This window comes from Ostrea edulis, chromosome 4 (genome assembly GCF_947568905.1).
Source record: "Ostrea edulis chromosome 4, xbOstEdul1.1, whole genome shotgun sequence".
In the NCBI taxonomy this organism is placed as follows: Eukaryota; Metazoa; Mollusca; class Bivalvia; order Ostreida; family Ostreidae; genus Ostrea; species Ostrea edulis.
Genome location: NC_079167.1, coordinates 7,161,682 through 7,182,793, shown reverse-complemented (window position 1 = coordinate 7,182,793; position 21,112 = coordinate 7,161,682). Strand labels below are relative to the sequence as shown.

The 21,112-nt window shown below is 33.2% G+C and overlaps 2 protein-coding genes and 1 non-coding gene across 5 annotated transcripts; 2 read left to right on the top strand and 1 right to left on the bottom strand.

The window, feature by feature from the left end:
* Positions 1-213: 213 nt before the first annotated feature.
* Positions 214-4,877, bottom strand: LOC125670589 (uncharacterized). Of its 3 annotated transcripts, XM_048905832.2 has the most exons (6): positions 4,739-4,877; positions 3,413-3,533; positions 3,165-3,304; positions 2,242-2,374; positions 728-758; positions 214-616 (listed from the first exon to the last, which is right to left on the bottom strand). In XM_048905832.2, exons 1-5 carry the CDS (start codon positions 4,875-4,877, stop codon positions 749-751), a joined length of 543 nt encoding a protein of 180 aa, XP_048761789.2. In that variant the 3' UTR covers positions 214-616; positions 728-748. The 3 variants fall into 3 exon arrangements, with proteins under 3 accessions (XP_048761789.2, XP_048761788.2, XP_056017766.1); XM_048905831.2 differs by having other exon boundaries at positions 214-758; XM_056161791.1 differs by having other exon boundaries at positions 214-2,374.
* On the top strand, positions 4,764-20,725 carry LOC125670588 (organic solute transporter subunit alpha-like). The gene is made up of 8 exons (XM_048905829.2): positions 4,764-5,006; positions 5,206-5,302; positions 8,820-8,989; positions 12,260-12,333; positions 14,129-14,293; positions 14,464-14,578; positions 14,900-15,152; positions 15,760-20,725. Exons 2-8 carry the CDS (start codon positions 5,227-5,229, stop codon positions 15,906-15,908), a joined length of 1,002 nt encoding a protein of 333 aa, XP_048761786.1. The 5' UTR covers positions 4,764-5,006; positions 5,206-5,226; the 3' UTR covers positions 15,909-20,725.
* On the top strand, positions 11,018-11,090 carry Trnas-gga (transfer RNA serine (anticodon GGA)). Its single transcript has one exon. It is a non-coding gene; the product is annotated as a tRNA-Ser (tRNA).
* Positions 20,726-21,112: the final 387 nt, after the last annotated feature.

Here is a 21,112-nt window from a genome sequence, read left to right as displayed (position 1 = left end):
TGAAATTTACAATTTATGTCCCCCTTGTCCCAAAGATGATTCATACCAAATTTGAAAAGAATTGGAATAGTAGTTATCAAGAAGTTAAAAATATTCAATTGTTAACGCACGACGGACAACGCAAGACAAAGGACGACAACCAATTGCAATAGGTCACCTGAGTTTACTCAGGTGACATAAAATTAGTTATATATAAATAGTCGAACACATACACAAGATTAAACCATGAATTTATTAGTAACACAGATACACATATTCTGCATACTGGGACCAGCCCAAATAATGTAGGGTACATAGAAATCAACTAAAACATTATAAAATCATAAAATATCATAAAGACACATGAAATATCACAGACACCCCCCCCCCCCAAAAAAAAAACTTGCATAAAAACACTGTAAAATCAACATTAAAGATTTAATTTTACAATTCTTGAATACTCCTTAAAATCACTTCACTTTTCAGTCAAAGATAAAAATGCAGTATACTGCATGCCAATGTCTATTTCAGTGATTTATTAAATATGCATGCTATTAGTAAATTTTTAGATTGAAGTATCTTGTTTCTGTTCACAATAGCAGCTAGTTGAAATATGAAATGGTGCAGGAGCAATCTTCTTTACATAAAAAACAAGATATGATATGATACTAATATATACAGTTATAAATCAGGTAAATAAGTATGTTCTAATTGCAAAAAATCTTGGATGGAATACAATGGCATTCACCTGATGGATATACTAGCTCTTCTAACAAAATCTGAAAAGAAAAACATTGATCACCTCATAAATTCTATAATAAATATCATAAAACATTTCTTCAAATAATGTCCTACAGAGCTACAAAATACATATTTGTAATTACAGTTGGATTTTGGTATTTCAAACACCGATATCCTGAATAGCATGGATATGAAGTCCAACACACTATTTTCTTTATGTACAGTGAAACTTGTCCAAACCGGCCCCTCAAAAAACCGGTTCTCCCTGAGTATCGACTGGTTTTCAAAGTCCCGGCAGAAATCTTAACATTTCCTTACAAAGAAAGTCTTAAAAAACCGGCCACCCCATAAAACCGGACATCGGTCACTTTTTAAAGTATATTTGTTAACAAACATGTGTAATTTATCCCAACATACCGGCCACTTTTTGAAGACATAAAAATTTTGGCCATGCAGAGGTTGATCAAGATCGGCCAGGTGTGTAAATTGACTGACCAACTGGCCAGGTGGGAAATTATCAACTGGAGGTGTTAAAAACACAAGTGGCCTCTTTAATTTCTATTGTTTACCTGTCCTGTCAAGGGTATTAATAGACACTTAGCTAATCCAAGTGACCCTTCCAAATTCTGTACAAAATGTAAAAAACAGTTAGGAACATATTGAATGAATACAGTATATCAAACGCCATATTGTAGCACCATTCTATCGTATGGATATAAGCGGTAGTTTATAAAGAAAACAAACCCATGACTGTTAATGATAATTATTAAAAGATAACTAAATTTTCTTGGTTTCCATAGACTTAAAATTCCCATATTTACTTTTCAAAAACGTCAAAACAAAAATGATATAAGTCATGCATGTAAACAGTTTTTATAGGTAAGAGGAATTCCAATATGCTTCTGTGTTTTCTTTATGTATCGGAATCCTGTTATAGATTTTCAGTTTGAAATTAGATGATTTCAGTGAGAATATTTCTTGTTAATTACACATGTATAATTACCTGTAGGTACAAGCGGACTAATTTGATCTCCGCCGATAATTGATCATAGATCATCAGAAGAAAGGGAACAGTACCTACTTTGTGAATATTGAGATAAAATATCTCTAAATGGTAAATTCTCGGTTAACCGGCCACCCCTCCAAACCAGCCATTGTTTTCGGTCCAAGAGCCGGCTGGTTTATAGAAGTTTCACTGTATTTTGATCTTAATATCTCTTAACTCTGGGATATCTTCAGTTTTCTCTCAGCCCCATCAAGTTAGAGATAATGAGGTTTGACTGTACTATTCCACCTTTTTTATACACAAAAATCTTACACTTGAAGTAATTTACATTATCTCTATATTGTAGTCATAAAGAATTTAACTTTATTCCACCTAGAGGTTTATAAAAAGGGCATTTTGTTTTCTTAAAATAACTGTATACATAAAACATAAATACAGAATAACAGATGATAAGCAAGTTTTAATTAAGTTTGTTTAAAAACAGCTAAAGAACCTTCAACACGAAGGCGACATACCTGCAGGTTTTCCTACAGAAGACAGTTGTGTAGTTGTATATCCTGTCCCCATAACCATCTGTACCACTCTGACACCCATCAGTCATATTTGACCACACACTGCAGGCAAAGTCGGAGCTCAGATCATAACAAGCTGTGGCATACAAGACAAAAATACACTGTCTCACTTAGCATACTGATTTACAGTTAATTATTGATGGGATATCATCAAGCATGCTTTACTCAGAGAGAAAGAAGTAGGTACAGTTTCTAAAGTCATTTGGCCCAAAATATCGATGATTTCACTTGGAGCTCAAACTCTGGCATTCAAATGAGGAATGGATTAGCAAACCCAAAATCCGCTCAGTTTGATCAGCAAAATGATTTGTGTCATATGACGATAGCTAGAAGATGTCATAAAATTGCAAAAATGCCATTTTCAATGAAAATATTCACAAATTCAGGTGATTTTCCTTTCAGAAAACATACAGTGCATGCGTCGAGCAAATTCATATTCAAGTATATTTTTCATCTTAAAATGATACACAATATATATCATTTTCATTTTGCTCAACAAATGCGAACATTTTTTCCTGAGCAATAATCTGTATGACATTTGACAGTTTTCAGGCTTATTTTGAAAAAAAAGGCGAGAAATGTCTTATTCATGACGTCATAATGCTATCCAATTAGGAATATCATTCTGAATTTGTTGACATAGTATACCTGGCATATATTTTACTTTCTTAAAACGCTGGATAAGGTTAATTCCAGACACATTTCATAAAGAGAAAATTTTTGGGCCTTTTTATGCATACAATCGTACCTTGTTCTTTATTTTGATATCAATGTCTGGTGAATCAATATTAAAGAATAATAAAATCAATGAAATGATTTAAGCTTAAGATAGACATGATTTAACATTTACTGCAAAGTTTCTTCACCTGTTGGAGCCAGGGTTGTCAGTGGCACAGATGAGTTACAAATGAGTGTAGGACAACACCCTGGGAAACTAAGGCCCGAATTGGATGTCTCAAGGCAATTGGTTGTGTCCGGATTTTCTCCCGTTTTCAGGGATGGACAACTGAAAATGTGAAAAAAAATTTTCCTGTGAAAATGTCACAATCTTGATATGTCATACCAAAGAACCAATACATAATATAACCTCTCTGAAAATACTCTATTAAAATACCTGTATGTAATGATAAATTTCATTAGTGTTCCATGAAAACATTTATTCTTATCACAGGAACCAGTTGAGGTAGGCCATGTTGCTTCATGACCAACAGCTGCACCATTGTTATCTACACAATCTAAAAAGAGAGAAAGAACTTATCAAATTTAATGCGAAGTAAAATTTAATGCGCATCAGTGTGAACGAGGCATTAATTAAATTCAGTACCTGTGCTCCCTCACATAGTTTAACAAGTTAGAATATTCAATTCCTTTTGAGACTTTAGTATTTCAATCAGATTTGTGGTTTGCAGTCGATTATACACAATTTGTAATCGATGCTATATTACATAAGCCTAATGTTTACTAGTTAGAATGATCTAATTGTGTCTCAGGACATGCCCTCACGGCTTGTAGGACATTATCATTTAACGATACATTCTATCTAAATGTTTACGTATATCATCCTGGTAGCATGACTTACGATGAAAATAACATTAGTATTTAGATCCGCCACTGTCAGTCTTAATATGATGTACGTCAAAAGGTAGACATGATGTCATATATAATCTTGCCCTGCATGCCTCTCATAAACATTGCACTTTGTTAAACTTTACGCTTAATGGTGTACAGAATTTTCGAGCTAGGAGAGCACAAGATTAGGATGATAATCTACGCAAGTTCACAATCATAGTCCAAGGTGTGACTTTGCGATATCTCAGCAATTTTTGACAAGGGACTTCTGGGATAGGCATCGAAAAATTTTCTTGTTAAAGGTTGAGATTTAGCTTGGATTATTTCGTATGCGTTGGTCATTAGTGCTTGCAGTATGAGCATTTATAGATTGAAGTATAAAAAAAAATTAAATTTGTTTGCAGTCTATCCTTTTTATCTTACAAATTATTCCATTTTGGAATGTAAGATATCTTCCTCTTTCATTAACATGACAATATCATGATTAAATAACTTGAGGTCGTTATAAGAGTGACTTTATAAGAGTGACCTATCTAATAGCAGGTATAAAACCTCGACTTAATTTAGCCTTTTAATCAATTAGTTGATTTACATTATTATGTACCAATCAACTTAGGGCCTACGGTGGTACGTAATATACAAACAATAACATCCCAAATCATCTAGGGCGATTAGAGTAACTGGATCTGTACACACATTATATAATTGTTACAAACCTTCTCCCTATCATATTTATCGCCGAGATTGAATTCATTGACTATATTGAGGTATTTGGGCAAACAAGAATAAGATAATATGATATTGATAATAAGATAATAATAAGTCGATACAAAGGAACGTATCACCAGGGAGCTTTCAGACCGACATTTACCTGATGTAAGGGGCATCGATTGTTTTATTGCTATTGTGGAATTTGAAGAACAGATAAATTGACAATGGAGAAGGACAAAAAACAACAGAGCCAAGGAAATTCCACAGCAAAAACGCATCGCCCCTCCACTGGCCGCCATATTGTTTACCCAAGCTACTTTAAACTGGTTCTCTAGAAGTTATATTTTTTTTGTGACAACAGAACCAGATTATAACTTAGTAGGGCTGGACACTAGGCCTAATTGACAAAGCAGTAAAAATATCTAAAGGTATGTAATAATGTACTTCTAACTGTACTTTTGTTACATTATTTGCAGGATCTGAAATTGAGATGACGTTTGCTTACGTCTTATGATATACACCTATCTGTTGCGTGTTCTTGAACTTCTTGTCTAAAAATTGTTAAAGTTGCAAAAAGTTACAGAAAGTCAGGTAAGCGCAAGATTGATTTATGTATAAATTTTGCAGACCTACGCAAAACTCTACGCCATGAATAACGAGAGTAAAGAAATTGACTGTACCCAGACAGTAAAGGATTTTCCCGTGTCGTCTGTTCTGTTTTCGGGTAAGTTTAACAAGAGGCCCATAGGCCATAATGCTCATCTGAATACGGAATATCGGAACCATTATTTCGTCTCCGATTCTGTCGTGGTTTTAATATTTAGCATACCCAACGATATCACGTTTTCTGTGTTAACTTGGGCAACTTTCAATATACACAAGCACTTAGTTATCAATATTAATACGGGATATCGGAACTAGAAAATTTGAATTCTTCAGAAAAAGAAGTTATGAAAATTATGTGTCACTTGAGCAACTCTTGTATACAAATTAGTGATGGCTAAAGACGACTCATTTCTGATAATATGTGTACGGTGTGACCGTTGAGACGAGCAATGACCCATAACGTCGGGATGTAGGGGCATGGAGTTGTAAAAATCCTGACTAAAAGAATTGAATAAATGTGTTGAACCAGAAAAAAAAACAACAAAGAAACAAACCACATTGTATATGATAATATGTCTTACGGCGTGGCAGTGTTTGAGGGCGAAGCAAAAAGTATTGGCATTAGTATCTATATCCAAAACAGGACAAAAAAATATCCCAAAGTTAGCACCTAACATGCGAGGACAGAGCTCAATCAAAGCATTCTAACTAGACATAGAGAGTAGAAGTGAGGGGGAGGGGGATATATGTTGAACACTGTATGTACGTATCTGGAGATGTATGCATAAATTGTGATTATTTATATCATTTCATAGCGGTCGGTTGTTTAATGACTCGAGAAAATAAATCTCATTAAGTAAATATCCACATACGTACATAGAGGAAATAAACTTTTTTTTAATCTTTGCTTTCAAACATCAGAAATTTAATCCAATAACTCATGTTTTTGGTACTAGGGCAATCGAGAAAACCGAATATAAAAACCCGATTAATTGGAATGAAATTTTTATAATCGAACGCCTATGAATTTGCTAACAATTGACTGATTTTCGATTATAATTGATGATTGGAACACCTAGTCATGAGTCTTGGTGACAATGACCAGTCAAGTATCTATACTTCCGTAATTCTGGAAATAGATTTATGATTTTCTTCATTATTAAAACCGTTTTGTGTATTTTGTTTACAAAAATGTTTTATAAAACAGTTCTTAAATACATATACAATGTATGTATTTCAGTAAATTTTATATTGTTGAATGCTTGAATTTGAAGTGTCTTTGCAATAGTTATCATCATTTGCACACATTGGGTTAAATATGGAATGGCTGTTTCCTAAATTAGTGGCACATCCATTGCAACTTTTGTTCATTGTAGTTTCTTATTTTAGAATCCTCTCAACATTTCATAAATAAATTCTTTTTCTTATTTTCTTCTTCACTTAAATCAAAATGAAACATTCTTTACTACTTTAGACATATGACTATGGTATATTTTATAACATTCACATATATGATTAATATTATTAATTTAATTGAAAGTTCAATTACATAGTAATAAACATGATGAAATATGCTTTAATTGCTTAATGAGAAATGTATTCTATGTACAGAGCTATTTATTTTTATGTATTGTATGGAGCTTATTCAACCAATAAATGTATAGCAAGATTTATTTTTACAGATGGGGGATGATTTTTTCAGGGTGTTTGTCAGTACTTCAGTTTGCATTATTGGTATAGGAAGGGGATGAGTGGATGGGTGGGGCACATCACAGACATGTGTGTAAAAATAATTGCTAAATATGTAAAGAGAAAATCTACAATTTGAACAGATTATTGAACCTAGCTATGAATGAATGCTTTTGTCAGAGTATCAAAGGTAAGGAAGCCATGGAAAATATGTGAGTAAAGTGAACTAAGATTAACATTCATAAGGGGCCTTGGGGCAAAGTCCTGGATGTAAAATAATTTTTATGTGTGGTTGTATTGAAAGATGGTTTACAATGACATGCATACCTGAAAAATGCTAGGGGCAGTTAAATTTTTTATTTGATAAATGTTAATTGAGATAGACTATGTCATGACTATATTTTTCTTGTTTGAAGGTGGCTGTGCTTTTTAGGATGGGGATGCTCAAATATTTATATAACGTTTCCTTTTAGGAATTGCAGATTTTGACCTATTTCAACAATAAAAAGAAAATTTATATAAACTGAACAGTCCTAGAGATTGTTGAGAATTTTGCTTGATTTTGTGAAGTAGTGCTCCACTGTTGATAATCTGACAAGTACATGTACAAGTGATGGTAAAATCATATATTAAACAATAGAGTATGTTATAAAAAATTACTGCCCACAATAATTCATCAAGAGAGCATTGAATCAATTGGAAATAATTAGAGCTGCAATTATTTCATTATATATATGGTGCTTCATGATTTTAGGTCACCGGAGTAAACTCAGGTGACTTATTGCCATTGGTTGTCATCTGCTTTAACAATTGAACATTTTTAACTTCTTCTTGATAAGTACCATTCCAATTCCTTTGAATTTTGTTATGAAGCATTTTTGGGATAAGGGGGGCATATTTAGTAAATTTCAGGACTCCTGCACTCCTGGGGCCTTAGGGATGGGGCAAAAATTGACCAATTTTAAAAAATCTTCTTTACAACTGCACATGTGTAAGAGAAACTAAATGCTTATAGTGATGTAGAGTAAGTAGGCCTCTACGCTCTACAAAAATTGTAAATTTATTTGTCCCTGGGGTAGAGGTTCTGACCCCAGGGTGGGGCCAAAACTTAGTATTATATAGTTTATATGTGTAAAACTCTTAAATGATATATTCTTTAATGCTAATGATACTAAATTGAAACTAAATAAATAGCATGTCAATCAATTTTTTGAAATTTAATTGTTTTTGTGAGGCCATTCTGTATACAGTAAAGCACGCTTATAACAAATTCACGCTTATTGTGAAGTAACATTTATTACATTTTCAAATGTGAAATACTGTGATTCATCCATTGAATAAAAATGATATTTTCACTACAGTTGAACATGTTATTTTCACTACAATTTTCACTGCAGTAAAATTAACAATTGATTGTGGCGTTATGTTGTGCATTACTATACATCCTTTAAGATCTGAAATAAACATGTTTTAAAACCAAAGAAAATGTAATAAACTGAAAATTTAATGCTTTGTTGTTGAATATGAAATTTATTTCACTCTGAAGACAGGATTAAAAAAAAAAAAATTACACTCATGCTTCGCACTCGTGGAAATATTAAAAAAGATCCTGTCTTACTCAAGAAATAAATTCCATATCCAACTACAAAAAATTGATTAGATCCTCTATTTATTCCCCTATGAAAGAAAAATAATGCTAATAATAATAAATAACGAAAATTGTATTGGATATATGGAAGTTTGGTTATAATGAACTGGTTTTCGCAGCCTCTGGAGGTTCGCTATAACCGTGTTTTACTGTAGACCAAGTGATATAAACTATATATATATATATATATATATATATATATATATATATATCTTGCTCTAAATCAAGGTGATTGTTAAAAGGAAGTATACAATAGTTGGTTGTTTAAAATTTTGACTGTTTGATATTATATTTGCAGAACTGGAGAAACAACCTGCGATCTTAGGTTTAACTATTACAGCAGCTGTGATGTGTCTAACAACGGTAGTCCTGTACTTTGAGACATTCAAGTTCATTCATGGTCATGGTCATCTACAGGGAATCAAAATCAACAAACACAAAGTCCTCATAATGGTGGGACTCTACCCAGTAAGAAGTTGCTTACTCTCACAGAACTATATAGTTACAGAATATTCAGTCTGTTCTTTTGCTTCTTGCATTTATATATATGCTTTAAATTCATGATGAGTGAAGGGTTTTATGGGAGATTTTATACCTTGATGTCATATGCATTGACTACGAGTGCGTTCGAAATCGCTGTTCCTGTTAAACTCATGCTCCGTTGTTAGAGTCACAAACAGCGAGAACGTGCGCACGACCATGTTCTTTGTTCTTCGATCACACTACCTACAGAGGTGTTGTGAGTTCTTGCACCTCGAACCCGTTCTTGGGTTGCGTACTCAGTGTTCTATATGTTAAATTTCCAGAAGAACATGATAGAAAATAAATGATTACCTTTTCGTTGAAGAATAACCTCCTCAGTTTCAATATAAAGTTTGAAAATATAGACCTTACCCTTAAATTTGCTCTGGTTTTATTTTCCAGCAAATTATCTCAGCCTCTGAATTTTTTCTTTAACAAATTCCTCCTACTTGGTCATTATCAAATATCATATATAAATTTAAGATATGTGGAATTTATTATTTCAAAAGTTGCTAGATCTATCTCTCTAAATGAATTGAAATTTTGAATTTGAGCTTGCAGCTTTATGATAAAATCATTTATATATTTTTTGAGGAATGTAGATTAAGTTCAATGCATGCAACAGCTAGTATGATATTGCATGTTGTCCTGTCCTAGGAATCATCGATTTTAAGGCATATAAATCTTGCCCTGTTTGTTCATCTGTGCCAAAAAGCTTAAACATTGCTTATAAAAACAAGGCCTTCATATGTATTGATATTATCTTTGTAACGAAACCATTCCAATTGTTAAACAAATTTTACCCTTTGACCTTGACCTTGACCTTTATTATTGTTTATGACTTTCGAACTATTAGTTAGAAGCCTTTGATATTTTGGAAAGACTTGAGACCTCTCCAACAGTACCAGATTTGATAACATTTTGACCGTGACATAATGTTTTGAGCCCTGCATCAGAGATGTGGGTGCCCTGTAATTTTCACCCCGTCTCCCTGTCTGTCTGACCACAATTTTTGTGAACACCACTTCTTCTATGGTATCCATGGCACGTACTGCAATGATTTTCTATGCAGTGCTTAAGGAAGAATGCTTCACCAGAGAAATTTGGTATGGATGAAAAGTGGAGTATATATATTTTGAAACTGAAAACTTTCAAATCAACTTTATTTAGTCAAAAAATGCAGTTTTAGTAGAAAGCAATTGGAAAAAATTCACCCCTGCTGGACTCTAACCTACGATCTACAGTTGTTATTCAAATCATGACCCCCAGGGGTAGGGTGTGACCACAATAGGGGATCATTGTTTAAAATGGGGATGTATAGGATAAATCTTTAAAAATCTGAAGAACAACAGGTGCCATGATTACTCATATTATTTTGCAAGCATCTGCAGGTAGTGCAGATTAAAATTTGTTCCTGGGGGTAGGGTGAGGCCACAATAGGGGATCAAAGTTTTACATGGGAATATGCCACAATAGGGAATCAGTTTTACATGGGTATATATAGGAACTTTTTAAATTTCAATAGCAGCAGGACCATATGATTAGTCATATTAATATGCAAGCATTCCCAGGTAGTGTAGATTGAAGTTTGTTCAAATCATGATCCCTGGGGATAGGATATTGGGCCAGAATATGGGATCAAAGTTTTTTATTGAAAAATAGAAGGAAACATCTTTAAGAATCTTCTCAATAACAGCAGTGCCATGATAAGTCAGATAAGTGTAGCAGTCAGTTGGGTTTGATCGCCAGTGGCCAGATAGCTCAGTTGGTAGAGCACCTGACTGAAGATTCAGGGGGCTCGTGTTCGAATCCCGGTCTGGTACATTGCATTTTCTCCCTTCTTGTTGCACTTGGTGCAGTAAACCAGCCCCTGGAACTGACAGGTGAAAATGCCTGCCAGGGGATAAAGATCTTCAGGTGTGAAGACATTTAAGGAAAGAGGAATGTTGCGATCAGCCGGGTTTGATTGCCGGTGGCCAGATAGCTCAGTTGGTAGAGCACCTGACTGGAGATTCAGGGGGCCTGGGTTCAAATCCTGGTCTGGTCCGTTGCATTTTTTCCCTTCTTATTGCACAAGTATCTTCAGGTATTGCAAATTGATTTAAATTTCTTCAATTCATGTAGGGTGGGTCCCTAGTAGATCAAATTCTGATATGGGAATATACTGGAAATTAAAACAAATTCTTTTCAAGATTAGCAGGACCACACTAAATCATATCAAAATACAAATGTTCCTAAGTTGTGTCGGGGGGGTGGAGGCATATTGTTTTTGTCCTGTCTGTCTGAAACTTGAACCTTGCTCATAAGTTTTGAATGGTGAGTGATAGGACTTTTGGTATCAAAGTTTTTAACCTTATGACCTTTGAGTTTGACCTACTTTTAAGAAAACCTAACCTAGGCAATATCTCCTAAACTATTTAAGGTAGGGCTTTCATATATAATATATAGATTCCTTATGGGAAGAAATTTTATATGATGCCAAGTTTGACCATGTGGCCTTGGAGTTTGACCTGAATTTCAAAACTTTTACCAAAACTTCAACCTTACTCATAACTTTTGAATGGTGTGTAATACATTTTTCATATTTCATGAGTTCATTCCTTGTGACAAGACCTTTCTTTTGGTACTAAAAGTTTTGAATTGTAATGGTGACTTTGGATTTTGACCAACTTTTAAGAAAAGTCAACTCAGGCAATTTCCTCTGTAGTTTCATATTTTGTATATACCGTATTTTGCCAAATATAATACACAATTGTGTTTAATGTGCAACCCCTCCCCCCATTTTGGGCCAGAAAATTTGTGGGGAAATGCACTTCGTGTGTATAATATGCAGCAAAAATTTTGTCCAAACCGCCATCTTTTACTTTGCAGTGAGTTTCACTGAATATTTTTGCAGCAATAATGAATTCTAAACAAAGAATAAGAATTTGCAATATTTTTGAGATAACAGTCATCGCGGTCATCATCACTGAATATTCCGGGTAATCATCATGTTAATTTCAGCAAAGCATTGTTTTCTCTCTGACAGTAAAGAATTACAATGTACCAATATTAATGAAAATTACCAATACCCATTGTTATTAATGATTATGGCTTTGCATGAAATGTATGTGTACAAGTCCAAGAGAAAACAACAGTCTTCTTTTAAGTTTGAATTAACATGTGTGCAGTGATTTGAGTAAGATACGTTGTCATTTTGTTGTGTTGGCTTTTCAGTTGGTCTCGTGTGCTTGTATGCTGTCACTTGTACTACCACGTACAACAATGATCGCAGAACTTATGATTGCTATGTAAGTGAATCAAATGGAGACTGGTGATTTTTTAGAATTAGTGTATTAATCTTAAATAGAACAAATTGTGCAGAGGAAATAGTGGTCTCTATATAAAACAAAGTTAAGTGGTCTCTATATTTAAAACAAAGTTATTTACACTTTTCATAAAAAGTGAATTGAAGCAAGCTTTGCTTATTTTAGCTCTCTCTTCCAGGATTGGATTGTTTAGATATCATAATATTATGCTTGCATTGCTGAAGACTGCATGAATAAATTGTATCAACTGTGGAATTCGCTGCAGAACTGTAGCTTTCTTTGAAATATTGGTATATCCCCAATTTTCCCAGAGAGCTACAGTTCTGCAACTATTGTCTATAGAATTGCTATTTTTCATGGTGTTCTCTTTTTTGTGTGGTACATGTATAAACATGCCCTCATATACCCACATACCAATATATATCCACAAACCAATACTCACATACCCATATATGTACCCTATTCCTATACCCACTATACCTATGTAGATACATGTACGGTGTACCACACATCAGTACTCACATGCTCACCATACCAGTATACATACCAATATACATACCAAATACCAATACCCACATTACCACTATACCAATGTACCTACATACTAATATACTTACCACATACCAGTACCCACATACCCACCATACCAATGTACCCTCACACCAATATATATACATACAATATACCAATACTCACATATCCACCATACCAATATATGTAACAAATTACCAATATTATATACCAGTGTACCCTAACACCAATATAAATACCATATGCCATATGCACATACCCACCATACCAATGTACCATACCAATATCATATACCAATGTACCCACATACCAATGTACCCAAAATGCTGATACCCCAATCAAATTTACACACACTGTACCTCATACCAATATACCAACACACCAATATACAAACCACATACGTATACATACCACATACCCATATACCATACCCACAAAACAGTTGATAATTTTTTCTTAAATAAAATGACACTCTTTGAGAGTAAGTGATTATATGATACTCAAATACTGCTAGAATTAGATTGACAAGTGATGGATATGTTCAAAAATTGTAAGTTTACCAGTATTTTTTAAGGAATACAAATTAAATAATGTTCTTTTTTTTACAAAAGATATTCAGATTACAATTAAGGTAGCTCACTACATCAAGACTTATTTGATGGCGATTCAAATGTGTATCGATAGTTCAGTGGATAAGGTATCGGGTTACTTAACGACAGATCCGGAGTTCAAATCCGCCAGTGTCTTTTGTGTTATTTATTGATTCAAATAAACTTTTTAAAATTATGTTTTTTCCCTCCAAAATTACATATGTTTTCCTTTTTGACATATATACTTATTCCATATCATGATTTATTTCATGATTAAGTCATTTTGTGCTGATTTCATAAACTCTTTCAAGGTGTAGTGAGCCACCTTAAATTTCAAGTATGATTATTTGTAATAAAAATATTTTTTCTATATCAGAGGGATGTTGTGCCTTAAATATTTAAATGGTGTGTGAATTTGTCATTATCCTTATTGTAGCTAGAGACTGATTATACATGCTCGAGGTGGATATTGGATGTTTTGTTCAAGTTGTGTGGTGTTGGAACATGGCTGTTGACAAAATCAGTGCAAAGCCACTGACAAGAAATGCATGTTGTTGGCTGATTTAAGCTTAGATCTCCTCTGATATAGAAATATAATACATTTAACATGTGGTAGAGTGGAGGAGGCTGTTTTGTTAATCAGAACTCTACTGTAGGTACATGTCCCTTTGTATTCTGATGTTTGTGAGGCTGGTTGTTGACTACATGGGGGGATTTAAGGCAGTGTGTAAGGAGATGGAGGGGGAGAGCATGTCCTTCAGAACCCCTCCCTGCTGCTGTTGTTGCTGCTGCCCCGGTTTACGGAAGCAGACTGTCAATAGGTTGGTGTGAAGCAAACTTTATACAGAGAAAAAGCAATCAGAATTTTATTTAATTTATTTAAATACACTGTACTACATGTATTAAGGAATTAATCTTTTACATTTTTTTTTGTGGTTGGAAAACCAAAAAATATATAATTGATTTCTTAATGACTATAAAACATCTGTAGGCTCAACCTAAAAAGAGTGAACCTGATGACCCTGCAAGGTGCTGTTATACGACCGATCATCACTGTCATAGCCATGATTCTCTGGGCTGATGAACGCTACATCTTGGGAGAAGATGTAAGTTATGTGAATTTGAGTTTAGTGTATGATGGTGTAAATGCAAGCATAATGTTGAAAATGTGTCAAGATCTATGTTTTGCTGTAAGTATATCGGGTTTGGTGAAAATGGAAACATATTCACATTGAAGGCATTTCCTTCTTTGCAGAACTCTCATTGTTGTATCAATGTCTTATAACCCAGACCCAGTATTATATTGCACAGAAGATTAGATTCATGCTTCTTAAAGAATGGGCATTGCACTATTATGAGTACAAACTCTCTCACTGTATGTAAATATTCTTACAATTACACTACTATCATATTCTACTGGTTTGTAGATGAGCCCAACAGCCGCCTCTATGTACATTAATCTGTTTGGTGCTGTGTCCAGTCTGGTGTCCATGTGGGCAATGACGGTCACTTTTAGAACCCTGAAAGATCGATTACAGGACTACAAAATTGGGATGAAGTTTGCTGCTCTTCAGTTGACCATTGTAGTGGTCAACATCCAAGGCTCTGTTTTTCAGATTCTGGCTCGTTACAACATTCCAGAGTGTGTCAGGGTCCTAAGCTCCACTGTGCGGGCATACAGTAAGTTAAACAAAGACATGTACCATGTAGGCCTCCATGTGGTCAATTTTACTTGTTATTTTTACCTGATTGTGTTATGGTCAATACTGAGTCATCAGATGTATATCTTTCAAAGTTATGATTATTGACAAAATTATCGCACCTAAGTTTTAAAACCACAAATTAAATTTTCTAAATACATGTAAATTGATATTAGAACAGTCCATGAATTATTCTTGTTTAGCATAAAATTTTATCAGAAACTTGCACGGTCATGCCAATTTTCACCAAAAATGGCTCTGTAGCATTGTTTGGGATAGGGGAACAAAAAAATGTTCATTTTGTTATCATTGTGTTCTTTGGGTCCATGGGGGTGAATCAAAAAATCAAAAACTAGGAAAATTTTTAAAATTCCTCTTTACTCCTGAAAATATAACCAGTAGCATAAATACTGGGTGCACAGAACTAATAAACAAGTCCTCTTCCAAAATTTGAAAATGCTTAACAATGGTCCTCGGCAGTGTTCAATAAGTCTCATCCAGGAATTACTTGTTCATATCATCAATTCTGGCTTTGCAATTTCAAAACTTTTTTATTGGTTTTATTACATTTTGCCTATCATTTTCAGGGTCCAACTATTTCCTGTTGGTTTTAGAGATGCTACTCCTGATGATTTTTGCCAGATTTGCCTTCAAAAGGAAAGAGGAGATCTACATGTCACAGAATGCAGAGGTAAATAAGACAGACAAACAGCCAGAACTCCAGACTCAGCTCTGAACTCAGTACACCATGTTCCTCTCAATGATACCAAACCATGGTGTCTACTACAGACTAATCTTTTCTACGTTGTTTATCATTAATCAGTTACAAGTATCTCGGAAAATTCTCAAATATTCGTAATATGTAATGGTGTGCCTTTGCCAAATTATTCTGATCTCAAATTAGACAGATTTGTTCAATATTTTATACATTGTTTGACACAATCATATGACAGATTTTTACAGTATGAGATTCAATTTATTATATATGATTAGCACAATCAAGTGATCCATGTTATACTGATAATGTGAAATTAGACAGATTTGTACAGCATTAGATGCTTTTTATGACATGTCTTGTGATGTAATACTAAATACTTATATTGTGAAACAATGTGATGAAGAAGTGATATGTTTGTATAAATACTATAAAGTATGAATTTTTACATATTATGTATGTCAATCTATTCAGAAAAGATTGTTTGATCTGCTTAATACTAGATTGCTACACAAAAACCCAAAAGTGGTGAGCTGAAGGAGTGGGTCAAAAGATCTAAATTCAAAGTAGATTGCTTATTGTATTGTACTCAGTGCATATACAATATCTGTGGCAGAAAATCTTGTATTGTTGTAGTAATGTTTAGGTTGTGTATGTTTTGTTTCTAATATTGTTTTATTGCAAATGACTGCTTTCACAGGTTGAATTAAAACTTGCTGTTTTGTGAAAACTGCAGATCATGATAAATTTTGTATTGGTTTTACAAAAACTATGTCCCTTTTTATGAAGTTAGACACATGGTACATGTATATAGGATTTTTTCATCTAACTCCTCTCTGTTTTCAAGGTAGGTCCTTATCATTTCACATATTGTTTTGAAGGTATTGAGAGTGTGTGTTTTGTTTGGATTTAGATTTTCTTAATTTTCATACAGGTTGCTGAAAATTTCTACATTATGATATAGAGGGTGCATGGTTTGCCCGTCTAACCCATCACAGTTTTCAAGTTAGGACCTTAATCATTTCATACAGTGTTTGTATGGGTAGTGAAAATATGCACTTTACATGGACTTTGATTTTATCAGTTTTCATGGAAATAGCAGATTGTTGAAGTTAGTCAGTTTTTAAAAAAAAATTTCTATATTGCATCGCAGATGGAGGATACATGATTTAATTGTCCAATTCCTTTTATAGTTTTTGATATAAGACCCTATTAACATTTCACTTGATGTTTGTATGGTTTTTCAAGATGTACATAAGTGGGTTTTCACATGGAAGTAACGGGACATTGGTGAATTTCTGGGAGAAATTGAAAAAAAAGAAAGTACATAGCATGTTGAGTTTTGAATTTTGAGGATAACTATCATGATACTTGATATACAGCATCATAGCTATGAACTGCAGCACCATATCACATTTCAAGGAATGTCTCTTTGACAGTTTTTGGTTGATCAGATACTGTTTTATAAAGTGCTATGAACAATGGACTTAAGGGTACATAATTTCACATTTCAAGGAATGTCTCTTTCACAATTTTTGGTTGATTAGATACTGTTTTATAAAGTGCTAGGAATAATGGACTTCCGGGTACATAATGAGCTCCGAACAGATATATTTTGTAACGGTGGTGGCACTTGTCATATGATTTCTGACTAACATTCAATGGAAATTATATTTCTTAATATTTCAAAATATTTCTATCTTTTAACTTATGATATCTTCTCTACCACAGATGACAGATAACCTGCAGACATCATAGAGTAAGCAACACACATGTAGTGTTAGACTGCTAGCTGCTATGTTCTCCTTACTCTAAGCTTTTGACATTAACAGGTGTTTCAATGATATTATGAATCAGTAATGTACATTCTATGTTGAGTTACAGGATGGGTGCACCTTGGGATGCATGCAGGGTATTTTCTTTCTTGAAAACATAATTGGATATAATGGAGCTGTAAACAGTAAATATTACACTAACACAAAATGCAGTGAAACATAGTTAGAAAAGAAGGTACAAGACTAGGATAGCATGCAAAGGTTCCTAGTGATTGTTTAAATTACCACTTGGTTTGCTGTCATACAAGTAGAGTGCAAGTTTGCTGACAGTTAGCCTTGCATATTTCTCTTTTAGGCCTAATTCAAATTTCTCTCTTGCTTTATAAACATGTATGAAATTTCCATCTTTAAAATACTGCATGTACAGAATCTTTTAAAAATGAAGAAATATATGAATGAAAAATTCATATACAAAATCCAATTCTTTAAACCTTTAAGGTGACGAGTACATACTTAGAATTGCTGTAAAAATTGTGAAAACATAAGTGTTTTATACATTATTACTTCTATTTTCTTTTATTGTGTCCAAATTAATAGTGACGCTTTTTAAATGTTAAATGCATCAATTTCTTACACATTCATTTCCTGGTATTATTGCTGTTTTTGTGTACAAAACAAATTATTGTTGATTGCTTGATTATCAAATTTTTTTTAAAATATCATGCTCCATCTGTGATTTACTGAGAAAATAGTTACATATGGATGTAGGATTGTACAAAATATTTTTAGCTCACCTTATTTGCAGGATATTATTTATTGATGATGTACAGCATGGTGGTTTTTGAGAAAGGAGTCATACTATCACTTGACTCAAATGTGAGGAAATGTTTTTGGTATACATGTACATTAATAATCAATGTCATATATCACATGTATTTATTGTAAGTATCACTGAACACTTCATATATGACATATGTATTCGTTTTAAGTGTCACTGAATATGGTATAGATAAGTATGAAAATGACATTGTTTTAAAGAAAATACACACACACAGGGATATAGGGCATTATTTTTACTTTGATATTCTAAATGTTGACTTCATTATTGTCTTCTACCTCCCACCAAAGACCAAATACATTTTTCAGATTTGGTCTGAATGTTTAGTCAACAATTACCGCATTTTGTGTTCATATTATTTTTTTTCCATGTTACCATGTATGAATGTAGCCCATTGATGAGGCAGATGAAAAAGACTACATTTGTTGTACTGTTTTGTATTTCAATATTTTTGCTTCATTTAAACAAACAGAACAATGGTATCTCTTCCTGTTTTAGCAATGACATCATCCATTCCTCAAACATATTCTTTAGTGTATGTTTTTATATCTCCCATATTACAAATATCCTAGGCAAATATTCCTTATATATATTTAATTTAACTAGTTTCTTCTTTAAATACATTGGCTCAAGTGAGCTTTTCTGATCAAAATTTGTCAAAGTTGGTTGTTTTCTTTATAAACTTCTTATATGTTTTACTTCTTCTGGACGATATAACCATTTTCAACCTTTGGTACAAAATATCCATTGAAGGAAATTCAAGTTTTCTAAAGTGAAGGGACATGTCCTTTTCCAAGGAAAGACACCGGTAATTAGGAGTAGTGAAAATAAAGGTGGGGCGTTTAAAAAATCTTCCCAAGACCACTAAACCAACCCTCACCTCAGACCTCCAGATTTCTGTATATTTTTTCCATATTTTGAATGCAGAAAAAATATGGGAGAAAATGGGTAAACTTTAGAAAATAAGGAAATGAAGAAAAATATGGAAATGTGACCAGAGTGAAGTTCTTAGGAAAAAATTTCATCTGGAAAAAATACAAGGCCCTTTTTTACAAAAGCACTTATGATTAACATCAAAATCTTCTTTTGCAATTTCTTTCTTTAAATTGTGATTTTAATGGGAATAAGATTTAGTTATGTAATTTGATTTGAATATAATCTCACAAAATTAATAAAGTTGACGAGTTTTTAGAATAATGTAATATTTTTAGTCTTAGTTGTAAGTTCCTTTGTAAAAAGGGGTCCAGAGCTCTGGACTTGCAAACAATTTGGTCAAATTGATACAGATATTAAACATCTGTGTATTGAAATATTCAGATGATTTTCTTATTTGATAAAAAAAGTAATCTGAACATTTCTTCTGGAAAATATTTCTAAACTTCAAACATAATACAATTTATATGAAAGAAATGAAACTAAATTAAACTTGGTGTTGTAGTTTTAAATTAAAAAATAAATAAATAAAAAAAGTCTGGCTATATATAAAAGCATGTTGAATGTTATGAAATTTAATTAATACAAATGCATCATTAAACTGTTTGACAGAAATTAACTTCTTGAACTGTATAAAGCATTCATGGATTCCTCTTCTTTACTTGGGTACAAGTACAATCTCTTCACATTTCACTGTCTGATACATCTTTCTGTTGCAAAATCTATTCTTGGATTTCCTCATTCACTGAACATTTTGATGTCCCAACAACACTGCGATGGTAAACTTGAAAACCCTTTGGTAAACTTCCCACACTTCCTCTCAGCATGTCTTTGAAGAGAGATTTAACCTTGCCTTCTATGTTCCATAATTTAAAAAAAATACATGCACATTTTGTGCTTATCATCAAATTTTTCTTTGTAAGCAAAGTGTACTATTCAGGTGAGTGTTGTGGCTTATTGACCTCTTCCTATTTTAGATCGAAGCAATCTAATTGAATCGGCTACCGCTTCTCAAACTTTGAGAAGTGGTAGCGGGTTCAAAACAGCTATTTTTAATTAGATTGAGGTTGAAGGATCATTGCACTGGAGAGATTAAAACAGCCTAGGTTTATTACCGACTAGATTGGTGAATATATAAGCATGAAGTAGAATAATGTCACATTATGTTAATGTTAAAATCTAAACATAGAAATCTCAGATTTGGCAAAGACTCGGTCAGTCTGTTGTTTTGTTAACGTTGTTACATAGTTTGATACATGTACATGGTATGGAATAAATTAGTTAAAATATTATTGTGAGATAACTTATTTATTGTAGAGAATATTGCATGCTAAAATCCATATTGTGTTACAACAGCTCGAGTGCCCCTATATCGAAGGTTGATATGGGGCCCCGAGGGCTGATGGGACATATGATATGGGTTTTGGCATGTAATATTCTGATTATCATATACTGCACTTTTTCATGCTTTTAAAAATATTTTACACAAATGATATAGTATTTTTGATGTTTTTTGATTAATTTGATATAGTGTCCTATGGAGTGCCAAATTAACACAAACTTGAATAATTGAAGATATCTTAAATTATTTGAAGAAGTCGTCAATTCAATTATTGCACGTAATAATTGATGCAGGTATCAAATCAATTATTGCTCTCTTCATTTCAATTGATGAGAGG